This window comes from Fringilla coelebs, assembly GCF_963513975.1.
Source record: "Fringilla coelebs genome assembly, chromosome: 1".
In the NCBI taxonomy this organism is placed as follows: domain Eukaryota; kingdom Metazoa; phylum Chordata; class Aves; order Passeriformes; family Fringillidae; genus Fringilla; species Fringilla coelebs.
This window is the reverse complement of record NC_140028.1, coordinates 89,969,327-89,990,570: the sequence shown is the minus strand read 5'-3', so window position 1 is coordinate 89,990,570 and position 21,244 is coordinate 89,969,327. Positions and strand designations below refer to the sequence as shown.

The window sequence follows — 21,244 nt, the reverse complement described above, 5'->3', positions numbered from 1 at the left end:
CAGTACTAGAGTTAAAGACAAAGATTTGCAACCTAACTGCAAACGATGGATGCCTGTGATCTCAAAGGGGCAGTCTGCGTCTACCTCGTGGAAGCAAATGTCAATGGCGTAACCCGGTCGATTTGTCTAACACTGCACAGAAACAGGATGGAGCCTGAGCCAGGCGCATCCGCAGAGCCAGAGGCCTCCTCGCACACCCACGCACACGCACCCACGCCACACGCACACACCCACCCCAACCCCCCGCCCTCAAGGGAAACCCTGCGGGGCCACCGGCGCGAGGCTCCGCACAGCCTCGCCCTCGCTGCCTCTGGGCAATGGAACTGCACTAGCAAGCAGAAAGGAAATGTGGTGTGGCAGTTTGCTTTAGGAATAAAAATCAGTGCAGTCAGACCCCATGGGGGAAAAATATATATATACATATACACACACACAAATATATATATATATATACACATATATATATATATATATGTATAGCAGAGCCTTGAGTAAGAGTTGGCTTGTTGTTGAAAACATCAGAGACTGTCTGATCCTTTTCAGTAACACACCCAAGGGTTGGTTGTGTCCTCAGCATCCACCTGGGGTGAGGAAACCTCATCACCAACCCACCAGAGAGCGGCTGTCCGGCCCTGGGGGCTGGCACGCACCCACACCCACACACACGCACGCACACGCACCCCGTGTTTGACACACACCTCTGCTACAGTTCCCTTCTCCTCACCTCCCCCCAGAAAAACTAGAACAGGAACCAGAACAACAAAACAAACAAAAAGCGACGAAAAGAAAACAAAATCACAGCTGGACCCTGTCCCACACGAGGTGCTAGAAAACAGGAGCCATGACAACACATTCATTTCCACTTAGGGTGTGTGAAGCAGATACTGCCCCTTCTGTAGCTCTCGATAAACCTAGTCACTGACAAACACTTGTGGAAAAACATATGCACCAGTCTCCTGCATAATACCAGCTGCAACTATAACAACAAGGTTATAACATAAACCTAAAATAAGATGATAACATGTAAATACTGGGTTATTTAGTCTACAGTACAGTAATCTGGATAAAAATGACAAGGGATAGCCTAATTTCCTTTCCCCAAACAACTTTTACTTTCCTACGTTGGATCGACCTTCAATGCAAATCTTAACCTCCTGAGGAATAAAAGAAGGCTTGGGAAGAGTCAAAGGTGGCTCCTCTTCTGATTTCTCTAGTTTTCGTGTTTCGGGGGCTGACCACCTCCTCTTCCTTGTTGCTGGGGGCTTGCTGGGTTCTGTTTTGGTGAGCAAAGGTGCTGCAGGCAATCCTATTTTGTCCGGAAACTTCAGTTCACCGTTCTCAGCCAACATCTGTGCGCTTCCCTGATTAATCCCGTTTTCCTGCTCCGCATACCTGTGTCTACTTCCAGCTAGACTGTCATTCTTTGAATGCTTCAGCAAGATACTAGCTGAGTCCATGGGCTGGCCCTTTTTAATAGAGCCGTTCTTCAGGTTCTTGAGTGTGAGCGATATGCAGACGTCCCCCACTGAGAGTTTGGAGCATGGCAAATCAAAGAGCTGGTTGGTTCTTTCAGGGCAGCACGATGACCAGCCTTGTCCAAATACAAAAAAAGGGTATTCTACCAAGACTTCCACGCTGACCTGCAGAAAGAGACGGGACAACACAGGAAGACAGAGGGAGAGAGAGGGGAGAGCATGAGATCACTCCGTGAGCCCTCACACGTGCAGTGCTTGCCACAGGGGAGAGGGATAAAGCTGGAATTGCAAAGGTGATATTCAATTTCTGCAAAATCAGAATATTGGTCACCAGACTTCATGCCAGCTGTTGTCACCAGCTCTTAATACTTTCTCTGAGCTCAGTATTTCATAGCACAAACTTCAGCAGGAATCGAGCTTTACCTTTATCCAGCCACTCAGACAGGCGTAAGAGTTAAAACAGCTTCAGCGTCTGGCCAATGGTTTCCTACCATCCCCTTGTGGTACCTAGAACTGTAATTTAAATCTAAAGACCCTTTCCAACCAGAGGCTGGCTCAAGAGAAGCTCTCAGTTCTGACATATGATTTTCTAAATGACCACAGGAATGTCATCCTGACCTCTATCTGAACAAGCACTCACTGAGCAGCGTGAAAGGGTGAAGGTACTCCAATTGCCATGGGAAGGCCACGAGCACATACAAAGTTGTAGCCATTAAGAGCAGCAAGTGAAAGCCTGCCTTCCCCCAGCAGTCTGTTACCAGTCCAGTTTCTTCCCTTCTCACACCTGGTCTTCCACTCTGCTGCAGAGTTTATCTCCTGCACTTCCTCAGGGAGGTGGTCGTCCTTCCTCCTCCTGTGGTTCCTGCCCTGTGTCTCCTTTTCTGTACCATGTCCCCTTTCCCTCTGGTTCACCCCAATTTAAAGACACATCTCGTTAGGAATCCTACCTAACCATCTTATGGGGAGCTGCCATGGCCAGAACAGACCAACAGCAGGTGCCTCAGGCTCCCTGACCTTGCAAATGCTGGGCCTTGAGGTCCCAACATGATAAAAAACACCTGATAAAACCATTATAAAATACCCACTTATCTTTGCACGTGGTAGCAGTCCAGCACTCACTGCAGGCTCAAACACTTGATGTGGACTCATGTGATTGTCAACCCACGGGGCTGACTCCCCCCCCTCCCCAGCACACTACAAAGAGAGCAGGAAATTCTGACTAATACTTCTTTAAAACTTGGCAAGTGTTTTTAACCGCTGCCTGTCACACCAGTGCGGTCTGAGACTGTAAGAGGCTGGCTTGTGCTGAAAACAGATACCCACTGCTCTGCTCCCACAGTCCTCATGTCCTCTGGAGCTCTTCTCAGGTATGGGGGCCCAATCCCACTGTGATGGTGCAACCCGAATTTGGTAGGGGTAAAAGAGTAGGAGATCACCTGAATACATGTGCTCACCTCATTTCTGAGCCATTCAGCAGCCACAGACTACACCAGCTGCCTGGAGAGTCTTTCCTCTCCAGGACCACAGACTCACTTAAAAGGAACATCACAGCAGGCTTGTGAAACCACCTCTCACCCCTGGAACGAGTAACGCCGTCACACCCAGCTTGGCTTTGCACCATTAAAAATGCATTTCCACACAGAAGCAGTTTGAGATGCACACTGCACTCCAGAGTTCCAACACATCTGTTCATAACGTTAAGTGTGAGCCTTGGGATGAAGTTGCACAGGCTGTCTCACAGGAGAAGCTGGAGTCTATGGAAGCACAGCCCCCAGCAGCCCTGCCCCTTCCCTGCCAGCAGTGTCACCCCCACAGCTGCTCTCCCTGCAAGCAGGGCCCCTGGTAGTGCCCCGCACACCCCACCAGCTCCACAGCCTATTTGGGCAAGAAGACTTGCTCAGGAATGTCTGACAGCTCGGAGACAGACGCTCCAGAACCAGGCAACCAATGATTCCCACCGGATATTGACGGTGCCTCTGACTACGTGCACGCCATGCACTAGCAGCCAACTGCTGTTTATGGAGGGTTAATTCTGTTGGAAAAAACCTAACTGAGTCTATAAATATATGCTATGCACTTCTGCAACTAGGCCAGTGGATAACACTGCATCCATTACCCTGCCACTCTACCTGCCCAACACAGTAAGCCGCTGTACAAGGAATTTCAAAAGGAGCAGTTTAGAAGTGTAAGATACTACATCAATTGTTGTCATGCTAAACTCTTTCCAACCAGAACTATTTGCCAACAGTCAAACTACACACACTGCAATAGTGGAAAGGGACCTGACTTGAGCCCTGGTTTAAGCTCTGAACTATGGAGAAACTGGGGTGAGGTAACCATGAAAGCCCCATCCCTTCATGTCACTGGATAGAAACACTCCAGAACGAGGATTTGCAGAAATATTTGCCCAGAGCTTGGGATTCTATTCCATACATATGCATCTCAGTTAATCTGGAGTCTAATCAGGAGCAGTAATGAGTATGCAGCATCCCCCATGGACTTACATGGAAGCTGCTGTCTGCACAAGAACTGAGGCTGTCTCCAGGCATGATCATCTGGTGGACACAGCTTTCTCCTTTATATTGCTTTGCTCACATCTTTCTTTCTTCCTGCTTGCCTGCTGCATTTTTTTTTTCTTTCCTTTTCTACTTTTCCATCCTTGTCAGAAGCTATTTGTACCTGTGGGAATCATACCTGGTTGTGTGCATCATCCTTACCAACACACAAGTTCCTCTTGATGTCAACACATTTCCACCACACATTATGCTTTTTTTTTAAATGTAGTATCCAAAACATTTGCCTGAAGGGTTGATCACTGAAACACATACCAGAATTGGTAGTGGTGATCATGAATAACACCAAAGATGGTGGAATGCTAGAATCCCCACAATCTGGTCACACTGTGCATGTACCACTTTTGATTTAAAATGGGTTCCCTCATGGATTATCAAGCCCTGTTTTAGCTGTCTGCTCCTGGATTCAGCTAAGGAGGGGTTTGAGGCAACCATCTTCTAAAAACAAGTTTAAGAACTTTGAAAGTTCAGTAAAAACACCCCCACAAATTTTTTTTTGACCACTGCATTAAAACACAAACCCCCTTATTTTAAAAGCTTCCCCCCGACCCCCCAGTATTTTGCCAAAATTATTATAGGAGAGAAGGAAATTTGGAACTTTTCTAGCTACTACTAAGAGGATAAAGTAAGAAACAAACATGTTGGTTCCTCTCAAAGCATACTGAGGTTCTATTGCAAGCTACAGTTATATTTCTACTTGTTAACACTGACTAGTGAAAGCAGCCGAAACTCTTCAGCGCAGCCACTGAAAACTGAAACTTTCTATAACCCTTTGTAATTTTTATTTCTCAGCCAAACTCAGTAGGCAACACAAGCTTAAGACAGCTTAAGAAATCCCAGCTGGAGCCAGAATACTTTTACTAGGGGCTAGAAGATCTGATGCCCAGGAAACACCCTTCCCAACATTTAGAAACACAACTTTAGTCCTGCGCCTCGCTGCAGCAACCAAAATAACAAGCACGAAAGCAAAAGGTGCCTAATGAAAGCGGTTCGTGTGAACAATATTTTAATAAATGTAAACATGCATTTTCCAATTAAGTGTTTTTCTCCATAATGCTATTAAAATGTGATGAAACTAGGAGTGGCAGGTTGGAAACAAAGAGAAGGAAGCAGTTCTAGAAACAATGTGCAATTACGCAGCAGAGCTCTCCACTGAAGGCCTTGCTTTGGGTGTTGAAAGGCTCCTCGGGCCCAAAAAACAACTGGGTGGATTCACAGAATAGAAGCTCTCCTTCTCATAGAAAGAAGCCTCTGCAGTGCCATGCTCCCACACCACCTCCCCTATTCAGAAAACTTCAGGACTTCTAATGTTCCCCCTGCACTCCGATGCCTTCACAAGAGTGGATTTCCTGTGAGAGATTTCTGGGGCTGTAGGCAGCACCTCGTGCCACGGAACCACTCTCCAGAACATGCCCTGACTGGGCACCCCCCCAGGCCTGCATCTATCCTAATTCAGTCCACTGTTACTATAGCAAAGGCAGGCAGGGCTGGAACGTCAGGGGCTGCTGCTCCCTGCAGTCACGCAATCCCGTCATTTCCCAAGAGAAGCTGCCTCTCGTCCAGCAGACCACAGGCTGCCGCCTTCATCACATGAGCTGTGTCATCTGCTGCACTCCCAGAACTCAGGAACGTGAGGACAGACCACAGCCACCCATCACTTGGAGACAAAAGGACTTACTGTCTATGACCAGGGGACACAGAGATCACATGAGGGGAAGGCTGGCAGAGATCTCCATCTGCAGCAGTGAACTGAGTCAACATCTCTTTCTGTGTCTATTACGGTGACAAGGATAAGGAAAAGGGGAGCTCAAAGAAAATGTAACCATTTGTGTGTGCATTGAAAGATGTAAGGGGAAAACTGAACTAGATGATGGTCTTAAATCATTTACACTAAACTAGTTAGGGCTACTAACTGCATGCTCTAATGGGACTTTCCCATTTCTAGTGGTTATGATTCCAGTTTGGTTTTGTTGGCTTAAAAAAAGAGGAAAATTAAGAACAGTATGCTTATCTTTTCCATTTAATCTATACTTTAGAAATGACTAGGAGCTGAAGTGTAGCATTTCAGAGAACTTATTTTGCATAGCGTGTGTGCTTTGACCTTAACATCAAGGGAGGTGAATTACTGGCTTCTGTGTTCTCCTGGCAGCAAAAGGATGGATAGGTAATCATGATGAAATTCTAACTACAAAAATAATATATGGTATTCCAAAGAGATGTAGATCCTCGGGTCTTGTCTTCTAGGCACCTTGACTGCACAGGAGTAGCAGCTGGACGTTGGGTTCTGGCCCAGTTGATACTTACTTGACTTGTTAATCCAGAGCCGGGATGCTGTGAAATGGAAACCTAGCATCCCTCCAGGGGTAAGGACAGTTAGTTTATTTATTTCAGTTACCAAGGCATTCAGGTGTGTTGATTTTCCTCTAGGTTTCCTGGAAGAGGGATGGATTTTCCAGGTGACTGGAGGACTGGAAAAGCAGGGAGGATGACTCCTTTCTGCCTAAGTGCTGTGCTGGGGAGGGCCAGCTGAGGGCTTGCAGTGACATGACACAAGAGTAGCTACCCGGTGCCTCCCTGTTTACATTACAGTGGTATATGCTCAGCTGAAAATAACCTCCTACCTCTGTCCCTCAACTGGTGAGAAAATTAGCTAGTGTTTGCACAGAGCTTGAAAATACAGATTCATCAATATTATAATGACTTCCCAGTGATCCCTGGGAGGAGCGAGTAAGTGAGCCAAAGCTAATGATAACAACCCTATTTTTGTATGGCACTTACTCTTTACAAGTTACACTCCCTTGGTAATACCACTCAAAAAGCTCTCTCCTTGCAGAAGCACGTATGCAAGTGAGAGTCAATTGTAATGAAATACTTTGTGGAGCTGCACTACACACACAGCTCTATCCCCCTGCACTCCAGAGTCAAGAGCTCTATTTCACACGGCAGCACCACAGTGCTGGTGCTCAGAGCAGCTCGCCAAAGTACTGCTCTTTCAGAGAGAAGACTAAGCCTCTTCACACAGGCAATCTTCTAAGGAGTAATGACTGCTGCACACCTGCAAATAGGGCTGAATACTTCCAGAGCACCACAGCAGGCTAAGGGTGAGGTCACAGAGACTTCGAGCATGTAGAAATGCACCCGCTCTCTCTCTCTCTCCTTCTCTCCCCCCTCCCAAAGGCAAAGGAAAACCAGCAGTAGTCCCTGCTAGGCAGGGACACAGCTGATCTGGGAAGAGACCCAAGTCCTGGAATCTGCAGGAAACCTAAATTAAATTTCTAATCATATCTCTACGTGACTCGCCCTCCATTCTGGAAGCATCCCTGGTGGGAAACACAGCTGGGGAGTATTTTGGCTGCGATGATGTCAGCCTGCTCCCTATAGGCTTCTCTGTAAGGTGACACTTTGCTGGGTGAGACCCGTGTGCCGGGCCCTGGATTTGTAGAGCCTCGGACTTGCTCCCTTTCTGCCAGAGGATGGCACTCCACCCCCTGAAAAAGAGCAGCTCTTCCCAGGACCGCAGTCCATTGCCTGCCTTGACGGGGCTGTGACCCAGACATGGCACAAATGCTATCTGCTCATTTGTACCTCTTCTTCTGTGCAGACACCGATGGCCTGGCTGCAGGCAGAGAAACGTGAGCAAGATGAAAATTGCAGAGTGGAGATTGCTAGTTTTGTAATCTCATTATTCAAGGTACCATGGCAAATTATAGTAACTGGTCCTTATCCAAGGACAGTTCCTCTAACCTGAGATGCACCAAAATACAGTTAAGCAGTGGGGAAAAAAACCATCTCTGTACTGGAAGCACGAGAGGCTCGACTTCAATCAGCTGTGCAGATGCAGGCACATGCATGAACAAACCCACACAGGGAATCTGCCTGTTTGACTTGAGAAGGAGGACATGCCGCGCGTGGTGATTCACCATGTGTGTACACTTGGCAAAGGACAGGCCACAGGCTGCTGAGACTGTAAGGAATTTTCTGTGTGATCTGCTCCTCAGTACCATCATGGTTTGCTTTTCTCCTCCAAACTATCAGCCTGAGGTGTGTTACTACCTGTGTCTGTGCCCAGTTCCTCTCATTCTCCTTCTTTCTCATTCTGCTTCTCCAGTGCTGAGGCTGCAGCATCAGAGGTGCAGATGGTGGAGTTCACAGCACTCACACCAAACCAAAAAGATTTGCAACAGGATTATCTAAACTGAGTACCTCCAGGAAGCCAAATGCTACACAGTACATCTGAACTTTTCAGCATCAACCAACAGAATCTAAATTGCTCAGAAAATGAACAGCATCAGGATAACACTTTCAAATCAATATGCACTTGTTCTCAACCTAAAAACACCTCTGGAAAGTTAAAGGTTTTCTTCCTGCTTTGCAAACAGAGAAGCAGAGGTCAGAAGCACAGCCTGCCCAGACACCTAGACAGCTTTTCCTTCCAAATTGCACTTGACCACAGAGTTTACATGAGCCATGCAATGTTAAAACCACCTTCAAGAGAAGCTTCAGAAAAACACTGTAGTGCATTTCAGTAACTTGTGTGCACGAGAACCATTACCAGGCCGCCCCAAGTTTTTAAGCCATGGAAATTCACTGCCTTGTGCTCGACCTATCTCTTTAGGGTCGGTTTTGATCTGATTCTATCTCGCCCTTTCTGGTGTGAATGGTAAAAATCACCTATCAAAATGAAAAATGTAACCTTTCATACTCCCTACATTATCTGGTATTTTAATCTAAACTCACAAAAAGCACATAAGTCTTCCTGTGAGTTCCCCAGCTATAAAAGAGACCCATTTGATATCCAAGAGTCTATGTCTATCACCAGCGTGACCTGATGGCTCCCCAGCACAGAGAAGGGGAAGGTTTTTGGTCTACAGTTTGAACCACAGATGGATGAAGAACCTAGCCCGAGTGGATCCAAAGCAAGTGAGCTGCGATGTGGCCTGGGGGGCCAGAGCATGCGTTCCAGTGCAACCCCCCAGCCCACCAGGCGTTGCCATTACCTGTGCTCGATGCTCCCCCACCGCAAACTGTATGACGGCGATGCCCGGGCTATGGCTGTCTTCAATCCTCTCCACAGTGCTGGAGTCTATTTTCAGGTCGTTGCTAATTTCCGCGCTCTGTATGAAGTCTTCTGTTTTCAAGTCCTCTACTTTCTTCAGCTCCCCGTTGGCCAGCTGGATGATCGACCCCTTCATGAAGTAAGGGGGCAGCGTGGGGGGCGCGGCGGCAGGGGAGGCAATGGACTGTACCACGGGCAGGTGGATCTGCGCCTGCACCATGGTGGCCTGGTAGGCAGGCTGGGTGGTGAGGGGCTCCGCGCTGAAGTTCTCGCTCTTGGGGACGGCGGTGGTGACGAACGTGTGAGGCACTGCTGCAAACTGAGGAGACGACGTGACGATCGCAGGCGTGACTCCCGACGGCTCGACGTCCGCGCTGCCGACCGGAATCAGCAGGGACTGCGCGCCCGGGATCACCAGGTGCTGCGGCAGGCTGCCGGGGTAGCCGATGGCTTGCTGCTGGCCGCTCAGGTAGCCGATCACCGGCGGCTGGGTCCCGGTGTAGAAAGCCGTCGCCGGCAGCCCCACAGGGAGTTGCTCGGAGGCGCTGTGGGTGGTCTGAATGACGGTGTGAGGGGACAGCGTGGCCACCGCCTTCACCCCCTCGTGGCCCAGAGCCTGCTGTGGAGACAAGGCGTAGGACCGGTGGGTCGGCTTTCCTAAGTGCAAACTTGCCTTGTCGTTGAGGGCTGAAGGAGAGGTCTCACGGTTGGCAGCCTGCTGCACCTCCATGTCCGCCGTGGGCGTGCTGCTGTTGGGGACCACCATGACAGAGGCTCGGACACCTGAGGAATCCCGCACGCCGTACTCGGCGGGGCTCGAGTGGACCACCACGTGCCTGGTCTCATAGTGATGGGGAGCTGGTTTATTGCCTGCTTTGACTAGACCCATGTCGGCAGAAGGCGAAATGCCGTACCTCCGGCTCTTCTCTATCTCGCCGTTCAGTACCTCCTTGGCCTGCATCGCCTGCAGCCGGCTGCTCTCGGGTTTCTTGGGGGGATCCCTGGTGACAAAGTGGCCCCCCGAGTCAGTGTACTGCACCACCACTTGGGAGGAAGGGCCGAGGGTGAGGGTGTGCGGGATCACCGTCTGATGTGGGTGCAGGGGGACTGGGATGGTTGGAGGAGAGACATTTCTGACGGTGCTCTGGGAAGAGCTGGAAATGTGGACGTACTGGTTCTGCTGGGTGGGTGGAGGAGACCCAGCAGCGATCAGTCCAGGCGTCCTGACCAGGTGCGGCTCAACCTTGTGCCCCTGCTGGCTTAAGCCGCTCATGCTGGCCAGCAAAGTGGAATAAGCCTCCAGCTGGGAGCGCTGGGATGGAGTGGTCGCAACGGCGGTGGCCGCCGCCACGGCGCCGGTCGCAGAATTGGCCGTTGGGGAAATCAGCTGCGAGGGGATGAATCCGGTGTACGATCCACTGTACTGGGGCCCGACGAACTGGAAGGTGTGCTGCAGGTGAGTGTACTGCACGGGGGAAACGGGGGTCCCTGACTGGGAGAGGGCGGGCGAGTACACTGTGGGAAGAGTGGTAGAGGCCGGAACGGACCTGGGCGCGCTCGGCGGGGAATAGTCCATCCCTGCAGACAGTGACTTGTGCAAACCCTGCTGCAAGCCTGCCTCCACCGAGGAGGTGCCCCCAGGCCGGTGCCGGCTGCCCAGGCAGCCCTGGCCACTGGGTGTGCTGGGGAGCCATGCCAGGTTATCTGCACGGTGGTTTTCGTTTGGCAGGACCGGCTTCACCTCCGAAGGCAGGCTGGTGGCAGGGATTTCTCGCTTCTTAGGTGGCAGGCATTCATTGCTCCGCTCTTGGTTGGATTTCATCTTTCGCCGTCCCCCCTCCACTGTGCTTGCTTCACTGTCTGGCTGGCTCTGATTTCAGTCTGATAAATGGAAAGTCACATTTGATTTCTGCAGGGGATCCAGTGACTTCATGAGGAATCATCTCCCTGTGAGCCCGATCCTCCGACAGCTCCTCTGGATTCTGCAACGAAAGGGTGGACAAGGGAGACAGGAGTCATATCATCAACAATGAGAAAGGAAAACAAATAAGCAGACACCCTAAATCAGCAAACAGGAAAAAGGCCTCTGGAGAATAAAATAAAAATGGTCAGGCATTGCCACTCTCATGTCAAGGAGCAGTTGACAGCTAGCTATGCTGTAAATAGCAGAAAAATCCTGGGCATGTCTGCTAAGACATCAGGAAAACATTAAAAAATTTAGGCATATCAGAAACAACCTGGCCATAACATGGCACATTTAGCAGCAGTTATTTATTTCCCAAGGCCTATTCTCCTTCCCCTACAAAAACCCTCCGTGTCTCTATGGTGCCTGCTTTGTTCTTCCAGCTTCTTCTTCCCCTGCAATGACGACACTGCCTTCACCCTAACGTGCCCTAAAAAAACACAGGCACACAGCAGGGAGCCCTGAGGAACAGGCACACACAAAATATTGTTAGCAACAAGTCACGGTGAGTGGTGCAGAGGGACGGTGGTGTGTCACTCCTAAACCCCTGAAACCCAGAGACACCGGCAGGGCGACTTCACGTGACACCTTGCAGGGCTGTGGAGGCAGCAGCTGTCTCCTGTCCCCCCTCCACACCACAGCTCATTACAGGGACACGTGTGCTTCATCTCCCAGTCTGGCAATGAAGCTCAGCCACGCAAGCTATTTACAGCAGCAGCCCAGAGCCAGGGATGGATCTGAGCCAGGTTTTTGATGTCTGGTGGGGTTTTTTTGACCCAGTGCTTTGAACTCCCTCTGTTACTGATGCCTCACATTCAGGTGTCCAGGCAGGACTCTGCTGGGAGGAACTCCCTGCCACATGCAGGTAGGCCAGAGCCAGGTGCTGGCACCACATCCATCTCTGGCAGGATCCAACCCCACTGTTTCTTAGCCGCTGCTGCACCACAGGAGCTGTTGGTACCACACTCATGGCCATGGCCACAGGTCCATGAGTTTGACTCAGGTGTCCTCAGTCTTGGGGACACCTGCCCAGAGCTGCTCAGAAAAGAGTGTTTGAGTTTCCTGATCCAAATCATGAGCCCCCACCACGGTAAAAACTCGCAGTTTCATATTGGGCTGATTTTGCTGTTGGAGCAAGTAAGCTGCTTTCTCTGCATCACCAATTTCATCCAAAGGCAACAAAGTCTTCCCAACTCTTCTATTACCTGCTAAAGAAAATGTTGTAACTGTAATGTGTATCACATTTACTCTCTTCCTGAAACCTTGCCTTGCCTAACCAACCTTCATGATGAGTGAAACTCTTCCTCAGCCCCTGCCCAGCCACCACCTGTCATCTGCATTTCTGGCTGTTTTGAAAGTTGTTCAAGAATGGGTGATGAGAAGCTGCGCCCCTCACATCAGGGACAGCTCAACAAGAAAAGCATGCATTACACGTAAGAATAGAGAGGAAGAATTAAGAGTGGATGTGAAAGAAGATGGAATTAGGATATAGCCCACTTTAAAGGGAATGCTGAGCAGCAGTAATGATACTTATCTTATGGCAAGTAATATTCCTTTGGGGGATTTCTTTCCCTGCTGCTTCACTTCTAATGAACAATAAGCCTGATGTTTATATGTGTACGAAGTACTTTGAAGACACACTAGACTCAGATTAAACCTATCTTTAAAAGCACTCTTTACGTTTATGGTCCTCCAAGCTGCTGTAAGCCTGTAGGAAAAGTCCAAACCTTCTAATGGTTTGATACAATCAGTGTTAAGTTAATTACTCCATTCTTTAAATATTGATAAACAGTAATGAAACAACAACAGCTAGAGCTGGAGAAGGGGGGTAAAGCACTGTTTCAGGGTAGATTCCCTGGCTTTGAGGAGATAGGGAGGATCAAAGAACTCAGGGCAGCTTCTGATGTGCAAGGGCTGGTGACACCCAGAGCGCAGCAGCCCAGGCTCTATCCTGACCTGCCCTGGTCTGTCAGCGCCATCACCTCGGCACCGGGGCTGCGGCGACGAGGGCAGCCAGGAGACAGGGCCCCTGCTAGATCAGCATGGGCCTTCCCCTCCTCCTAACAGTTGCTCAGCGTGTCTTGGCAACAGCTAAAATTATTATATTACACATGACTTACAGATTTTTCTTTTTAAGTTCGACTAAAAATAAAACTGCCGAGCTCACATTTGCGCAGTCATCCTTGGTTAACTTTAGCTCTCTGTAGCCTTCTGCCCCGGGCAGTCGGCTTGGGTAGGTAAGTCAGCAGATCCTGGACCAGGCAGCTGCCCAGGGGGGACATCCTCAGAATGGGGTGCTCATCCTGCTCCCCCTGCTACAGGGAGCTTGTGCTGGGCTTGGACCATCCTCCAGTCTCTTCTGGAACATGAGATGCAAATCCAGAATTTAAATGCGCTCCCACGGGGAAAAGCTGGGAGCAGAGGCAGAGGGTTGGCTTCTCTGCCTGCAACAGAGCAGAGAGCTTGTATATGGGACTGAATAGGGACAGCCTCTTTTGCTGTGATGGGTAAGCCAGGCTCCCCAAAACCAGTGGTTCCAAAAGTTCGAGGCATCTGGGTTCAGCTTCTCTGCATGGAAAGCAGTACTATGAAGCTCTATGAAATGGGGTAAAGTTTCATTATGCAGGAACTGAAGCAAAGATTTTATTCCACTAAATAGCATTGAACCACTGAGGTTTGGGTGGCCTCCAATGTCAAAGCTAACATCCTTCAAAAATACCAAGTACTAACTCCTTTGGGCTGTGCATTTTGGTTTTTTTGGTGTAAATCTTTCAGATGGCTGAGTTCATCTTTACCAGTAACAAAAGGACTGCCCAAAATCTCCTAGAGAACCAGGAGGAATGAGTAAATTTAATGGAGACAAGGGATGAGACAGCCATAGAGCAGTGAATACTGCCCCACTTTTTCAAGCCCAGGCACTTCACAGTGAGACTTTGAGCTCTTAACAGACATAGGACTGGATTTGCAAAAAATGGAAATATGCAGCATAAAACAGCCTACTTCTACTTCAAGATCTAAAAGTAAAACAGTAACTTTACAGCATTATTCAAGTTCCAGCAACAGTAAAGATAAGACAGGACTGATTTTGCTTGGGAAACAACAAAAGGGAGACAACCCAAACAAGAGTGTCTCAAAGGCAAGAGGTACAAGACCTGGTTAAGCATTTTTTTGCTGGCTGTCCTAGAAAGATGAGCTCCTGCCTTCTGTGGTGTGCCACAGGGTTTGTTATTTGCATGCTTTTTTTTTTTTTTTTTAAATTCAAGACATTTTTCCGACTGGAGCTTTCCTATAACTTCAGAGCTGCCAATCACGATTTGTAGATATGCAAACAAGCAGGAAACACCAGGTGATTTTTTGTTCCTGCGTGTGTCACAAGTGCGTGCGTGCGCGCAGGCATGTGTAATTATGGCTGGGAAGGTAAAAGGGACAAAGAGATCAGGGAGAGCAGCTGGACTTTGGTATCTCTGGCAGTGAGTACACATGGAACATTGCTAAACTGTCTGGACAGCCAGTGTCCGCTGGCAGTCTGCCCACACTCAAATTCCTGGAAAGGCTTAAGGCAGAAAAGTAATCACTTGGAGGAGTCACCATCTGGGCTTGCTCTGGTCCCAGAGGGATTGCTCACTGGAGCTCGGGATGTGCATTTTCATGCAAAACTCCGGGATCTCTTTGCAAAGCACTTTAAATCTCACTATGTTTCCCAAAACAACATTTTTCTACTTATTTCATCTAATAAATTTAAAACACAGGAGAGGATATTGGGTTATAGCCTCAGATGCTGACCGCCTTTATTTATCTGGAGTTCACTGCAGCAAAGGTAAAACCAGCGATGCAAGCGTCCAAACACAGCTACATGCTGTGTCCCACCACCCAGGACGGAGCCCTGGGGTGAAGAGAAGTTGGGGCCAGAACCACAAAACACAGCAGCACCTGGCTATGCAAACAGTGGGACTTTCACTGCCTTGAGAAATCAAGCACTTTCTCTGTCCCGTGGTGCAGCTAACATCCTTTTTTGGGTCTTTAAACCTTCTTCAAAAACTTGGTCCCTCCATCCTCCTCTGGTGTCTGACCCTTCCGCAGTTGCCAGCGAGCTCACACCGTCATGTGCCAGCAGGACAAAGGACTAGTGCAAGAAGTAAATACTCAAGGGGGGGAGCAGTCGTCAGCTTCTAACTTCAAGGGTATTCAGTTAAGCCAGTCGCATTGTCAAAAGGTTCCTTTGATCGCAAATCCTAAAAACACACAGAGTACTATGACCTTTCAACTTCCACTTTCCAGCTCCAGGTATGACCGGCAAACTCTCACATTTATCCGTGAGATACATCTAGCGCACATTTAAAAAAACTGTGTCTCTCCTCCATCAGACACTGTTGCCGTGCCTGGCACGTAGGTGTTAATGCAACATTCGCAGAGTCGAGCCTGATACGCGGCTCTTTCTGTCTGGGGTGTTACCGGGCAGATGCAGCAGCGCAGCCTGATGCTCCCGCCTCAAAGCACCCGCCCGTCCTATCACGAGTGAGTAATTTCGGCAGCGCTAGAAAGGAGCGAGAAGGGGAGGCACTTCGTCCCACCTCTCCCCTCCCCTCCAAGGAGGCTGGCATCTTGCAGGATCAGATTCAGAGAGGCGAAAAGACAGACACACTGCAGAGGGCTCCGCAGCTGCACTCTGCCTCTCAGATCCGTACGCCAGCTTTCTCCCCTCCCCGCCCCACAGCCTGCCCGCTGCCAGCTACATATTCGTGGTTGTAACTGCTGCAGATTCCATTAGCCCTGCCATGGGCAGCTCAGCGCAGGCCAACAATAGCTATAGGAGTTTATTGTCCAACCCGACCAATTTCACAGCTCCCTGGCAGAATTCCCGGGAGAGCCAACTGCAGAGATCCATTAATAAGGAACATGAAAACCTCTAATAAAATTTGAAATTTTCCTCCCAAAATGAAAGGATTCCCGATCAACACTGCATCCACAAGACAGATTGTCCGGTGCAGTGTTAGTTCTTATTATACTTCTGGGAATATGCCACAGCAAATTGCTACAGGTTTTGGCACAGTGAGCAGTAGTTCTGCACGTCCTTCCTCTCCCCAGGCACATCAGACAGACTCCACACACGACAAAAAGCAAGTGATATGAGCAAACCTCAGGGAGCACATCACCAGATGAGAGATCCTCAAAGACTCAACATTCCCATTAATTTAATGGAGTGGTATGTAGGTACCAGAGTTGAGAGAGGAAGGTTTAGGAGGAAAAAACAATGTAAGACATATTGCCAAAAGGATAGACAGATGATGGAGTTCCAGGACAGCCATTCATGAGTACGGGTGATACAAACTGATTATCAGAAAGCTACTCCACTGGTTAACTGTCTGTTTTTCCTACTTACCCTGAATTCTGAGGATAAGGAGAGATGTGCGTGTCCTAAGTAGGGCACTTGCCTCCTGAGCTGCTATGGTTAGACTGTGCTTAGTTAATAACACAATGTTATTATGCCTGATAGGCGCTGGTGAACTGCACAAGAACATGGCACTAAAATTATCTTTGGTTTTAGTTAAGCTAACTGCTGAATGAAGAGTTGGAATTAACCAGAAGTTTGCAGGTTTCTGCCATCAGATCATCTGGGTGCCATCCCTTCATTCTGCAGCAGGAGAGATGCCCTTATTTTCAGCATCTGTCCAAGTCGCTCTGTGCTCTGGGTGTGCAGCAGACCTTTCTGTCCTTTCTGTGCACACACACAGCCGTGCAGCTACACGTAAGCCTTGCAGGACTGTGAGTACTGTGGGTGATTTAAACAGATTCACAGCTGCCTACATCCTTTGTTTATACAGAAAAAAGCTTTCAGCAAAGGTGACCCCTCCTCTTCCAGCATGCTTTGCAGAGAAGTGGTACCAGAGCACAAAGTGCAAGATGCCAGGGAGGCAGCAAGCAAGGAAGCATTTCCTCCAAGAGCTGCAAGCTGACCCCATGTCAGGGCTGACACTGGAGGGCTGTATTGGCCATCCTGCCACCCTCCCAGCCCACCCCACAGCAGCATCCTCGCTCCCTGGCACAGAAACCCCCCCTTGCAATGCCAAACCTGGGCTCTCAGATGTCAGGGGTCAGGCCCAGCTTCTTGCTTCTGAAACGCACGATACTGGTTCTCAAATAAAAGATTTATTAAAATTATAAAGGTGAAGGCTATTGGTATTATTATTATTATTATTATTATTATTATTATTATTATTATTATTACTACTACTTATTTTAACTTGCCCCTCTGCTGTGTGAGGCCTTCTTTCAGGCTTAGGTCTCTAGCTTTTCCCTGCAGCCCACAAGATCAGAAACTTATTAGTTTGGCTAAAAGTGGAATTTCCCTTCTCATCATTTGACACCAAGAAACAGAATTTTGTGAAATAGCATCAGATATCCACAGATAAGAATGTATGAGCTGACAGTGCTGATTACAGTGAAGTTTTTCTGAGGGTGAAATGCTAGATTCCATAGTGTTCTGCCTCTGTGGGGGAAAGGAAAGGGTGTAACTGCTAAGTGAGGGTCTGAGCCTAGAGCAAAGCCATTTGAGTGTGCACAGCTTGATGCGCAGCTTTCTCTCTCAGCTGCACAACAGAAAGTGCACCTCAGCTGACCCTATGAGAAGCAGCTCCATCTGCAGCCACAAAGGAAGGTTCTGGGGCTGCTCAGGCCTGGGGTCTCAGCTCAGGCTGACTGCCAGCTGCATAGTCCCACGTGGCTGGAGCTCCCTCCAGCAGCTCGATGATTTACCACCATGCCGCACTGAAGCCTTTGCAGCCTGACAGAAGCCTGCCAAACCCCTTCAAAGCCCTGCTCCCTGAGCCTTGGAGTCAGCTGTGCCAGGATATGAGGACCACCAACCCAAGATGCTCAAGAAGGCAGCATTCCACTACACACATACCCAGAGTCTGTGGTGGCAGCATGGAAATCATGGAGCAAACTCATGTAAATGAAAGTACTCTTTTAAGCCCACCAACAAACAGAATGGAAAGGGGGATCCCACCTTTGCAACTCCACAAGTGGCCAGCGCAGCATCCAGTCTTTTATCTCCTGCTTTGCAGCGACTGCTGCCAGAGCCGGACATCTGACAGTGCTCAGTGACACCCTCTACTCTCACACCCATCCCCTAGAGGCGCTTCTGCAGCTTAAATGAGTGAATAGAGCTCATTTATAAACAAGTCTAATACAGAAATTACTTTGTTGATGTTTTTCATTTATCTAAAATGTGCCTACAATGTGGCTACAATGGGAGCTGCCTACACAATTTTCCATTGAAAATTTCACATGAGTGACTCTAAACGTAGCAACACCCACTCGCCACTCATTTTAACTTGTGACAGAAACTGTCATGCCTGTATGAACACATTTGTACTGCAGATATGTCACACAGGTCTCCTTCCATGTGTCTGAAAACGCTCGCTAACATTCTCTCCATCTTCTGCAAAACAAATTAAGAGAGACGCCTGGCTTCGCTGCCAGGAGACTTGAATAAGACCCCCACGAAAAATTACAGAAACCGGGGGCGTTTCACCCCTTTGAAGATCCAGCCAGAAACACCAGCAAGCAGCAGCCAACTCGGAGCAGCCATTTTACAGATAAGCACAGGCGCTCACGGGGAGGAGTGTGCCTTTAAGCCTGGCTGATAAGGGGACAGTGTGAGAGCACAGCTTTAGGGGAAGATTTGGAAAGGTCATCTGCATGCTCAGTGCCTTTCCTTGGAAGTCTTCCCTGCAGACTGCTTCTCTGGTAGATTCCACGTGCCAGCAAATTAGACTATAATTAGTCCATCTGTAAAGTGTGAAACATGAACTGATGTTAAATTCCCCTTGAAATGGATTCCAACACCTTGCCTTCGCTCAAACTTCATTCAGCAAAGCTTGAACTTGAAGCCATTTTGCAACAGCCCTTGCTCACTGCCTCAATGCTCGCTTGGTGCCCTCCCAAACCAGGATGACTGACCATCACTACTGAACAAACAGAAAAGCCAGCAGCTCGTGCTGGTCTCGAGGCACACTGCACATACCCCAGTGCTGCAGACAGAGAACAAGTTAAACATCCCCCTCAGACACCCTTTTTTCCTCTAACTCTTTATTTTTTTTCTTCTTCATTCCAGTCAGTTACATTTGGGTATGGCCTGCAGCATCACCCACTCGTCCTGCACAGACCCTCACGCTGACCATCTCAGCACAGGCAGTGTCGTGGGGGTCAGTGCATGCAGCACTACACACGAGCAAGAAGAAAGCCAGATCAACTCTTCTGCACCTTCTCTCTCTCTGCAACACCTCTCCAGGCCTTGCAGCCCACAAAACCAAGTGACTAGTTACTCTCCCTGATTCAATGAGTGGGGAGCCTCCCTCCTGTTTAATGGGGAGCAAGCAGATAAAATGTGCACAGAACCCAGATCCATCACCAATGTCACTTGACTGAGGCCAGCATGGCGAGGCTGAGATCGCCCCAACTGTTCTGATTAGGCAACACAGAAAACAATCAAAAGAAAATGAAATAATGCAGGATTATACAAACATGGCAGGTTCCACAGTCACAAGCTTCAGCTGCAATTAAAAAACCCACCCGTTCCAACTAAGAATGCAAATCATCATCGTTGCTCTCAAGCGGGGAACGTTGACAAATGAAGGCGGTGTGCTAACAGGCAGTGCCAGTACTCTTAATTTAAGTATGTGAGAAACAAAGGTATGTACCATCCGGGGCTGCCAGAAAGAACTTGCCTTAAACAACAGTCAAAAAGAACTCGGAGGACTTTAAAAAATTGCTTTTTTTAAACAAAAAAACAGATACAAGAAAACCTTTTGCTCTATTTTTCCCAGCCAGGTGAAGAAAGAACAAGAAAACAAAAAAAATCACACAGCTCCCATCAAGGTTATTTATATACAAGTTTTGAACTCAGGAACTAAAAAAATTCCTGCGTTGAACCTGTGGGTCCAGTGAATCACTGCTTGGAAACCTCAATGGATCTTTTGTAAAAGTCACTGAGCCACAAACATGCTTTCTCACCGCTGCGATCACTGCTGTGAAAGCACCTTACCCATGTGCCCCAGGAAATCCACGGCGCAAGACAAGTGACTCCCGGCACCAGTGAAATGGACAAGAGGATGACTAGCTACCTGCAGCTGGGTTCAATCCGAGAGCTGAGTAATTATTGCAGCCCTCTCCTGTGGCTCATATGGAGCGCAGCATGGAGCTATAAAGCGTTATGCAAGTCTAATGTGCTGCCAGATCTCTTCGAGCAGGCAGCAGCCAAGTCACTCCCTCCCACCATTGGCTCAGCTTCATTAACTTAATCAGGTATTCATTCATTCATTCACTCACTCATTCAAAAAAAAAAAAAAATTACTCTGAATCTGGCAAATAGCCAGTGCCATGCATGCATGGAGCATGCTCACATCAGCCACTGGGGCTGGAAGAAGAAGGATAACGTAACATTCCTCAAGCTCTGAACAGGGCTTTAGCTTTGCACGCAGCCCAGGCACAAACACGTCTTTGCCACGGCCTCCCCAAGAGCACAAAGGGCTTGGGAGGTGTGCTGAGGTCAGACGCTGGCGCTGGAGACCGCGGAATCGAGAGCAGCCCTGTAAGTCAGTGCAGCCAGCAGGAAGCTGAGTAGAGAACTTCCCCAGAGCAATGACTAATTAAGCAATTTGATTATTTAGAGGGGAAAAAAAAAGGAATTGTGGCAGGATCGACACAACTCATTTTGCTGCAAGGTTTGCTTCCCCCTTTCTTCTGCACTTACCACATACGTTGCACAATTTAGTCAAGACAGAAGGGACTAAAGCAGAACAGAAATAGGGTTTTAAAGAAAAAAAATTTAAAACAACAACAACAACAACAAAAAACAAAACAGAAAACAGAAGGGAAGCATCACTCAGCTAAAAGCAATTGGTAATGGAAGTCTGTTTGATCCCCATATTTATAAATGTAAGACTTCCTACAAATGCATGCAGCATTCAAGCATTGAATACAGCCCCCTTCCTTGTACAGTTCTTGCACTTACTTTTCTTACTCTTTGCATGTAAGTCTGCAAAGAATGTTATTACTTCCCTCTAGCTGTCATCAGAATGACTTTCACTGCATTTTTTCCCCAGCACACTACAGGAAAGCTGCTTCATAACTATTGCAAAAAACAGGCCTTGAGAGTCAGCTCTGACTTTACTGT

General features: G+C 48.4%; 1 protein-coding gene across 6 annotated transcripts in view; it reads right to left on the bottom strand.

Moving 5' to 3' along the window:
• Positions 1-250: 250 nt before the first annotated feature.
• The window catches only part of ATXN1 (ataxin 1), a 215,575-nt gene continuing 194,581 nt past the window's right edge, over positions 251-21,244 (bottom strand). For 5 of the 6 annotated variants that reach the window (XM_084215223.1, XM_084215225.1, XM_084215226.1 and 2 more), the window contains 2 exons: positions 9,046-11,086; positions 251-1,640 (listed from right to left, as the gene is read on the bottom strand). In XM_084215223.1, coding sequence (XP_084071349.1) covers positions 1,110-1,640; positions 9,046-10,926 — 2,412 coding nt within the window. In that variant the 5' untranslated portion in view covers positions 10,927-11,086 and the 3' untranslated portion in view covers positions 251-1,109. Of the gene's footprint in view, positions 1,641-9,045; positions 11,087-20,113; positions 20,227-21,244 lie in introns of those variants that run through there. The other variant, XM_084215228.1, reaches the window with a different exon arrangement.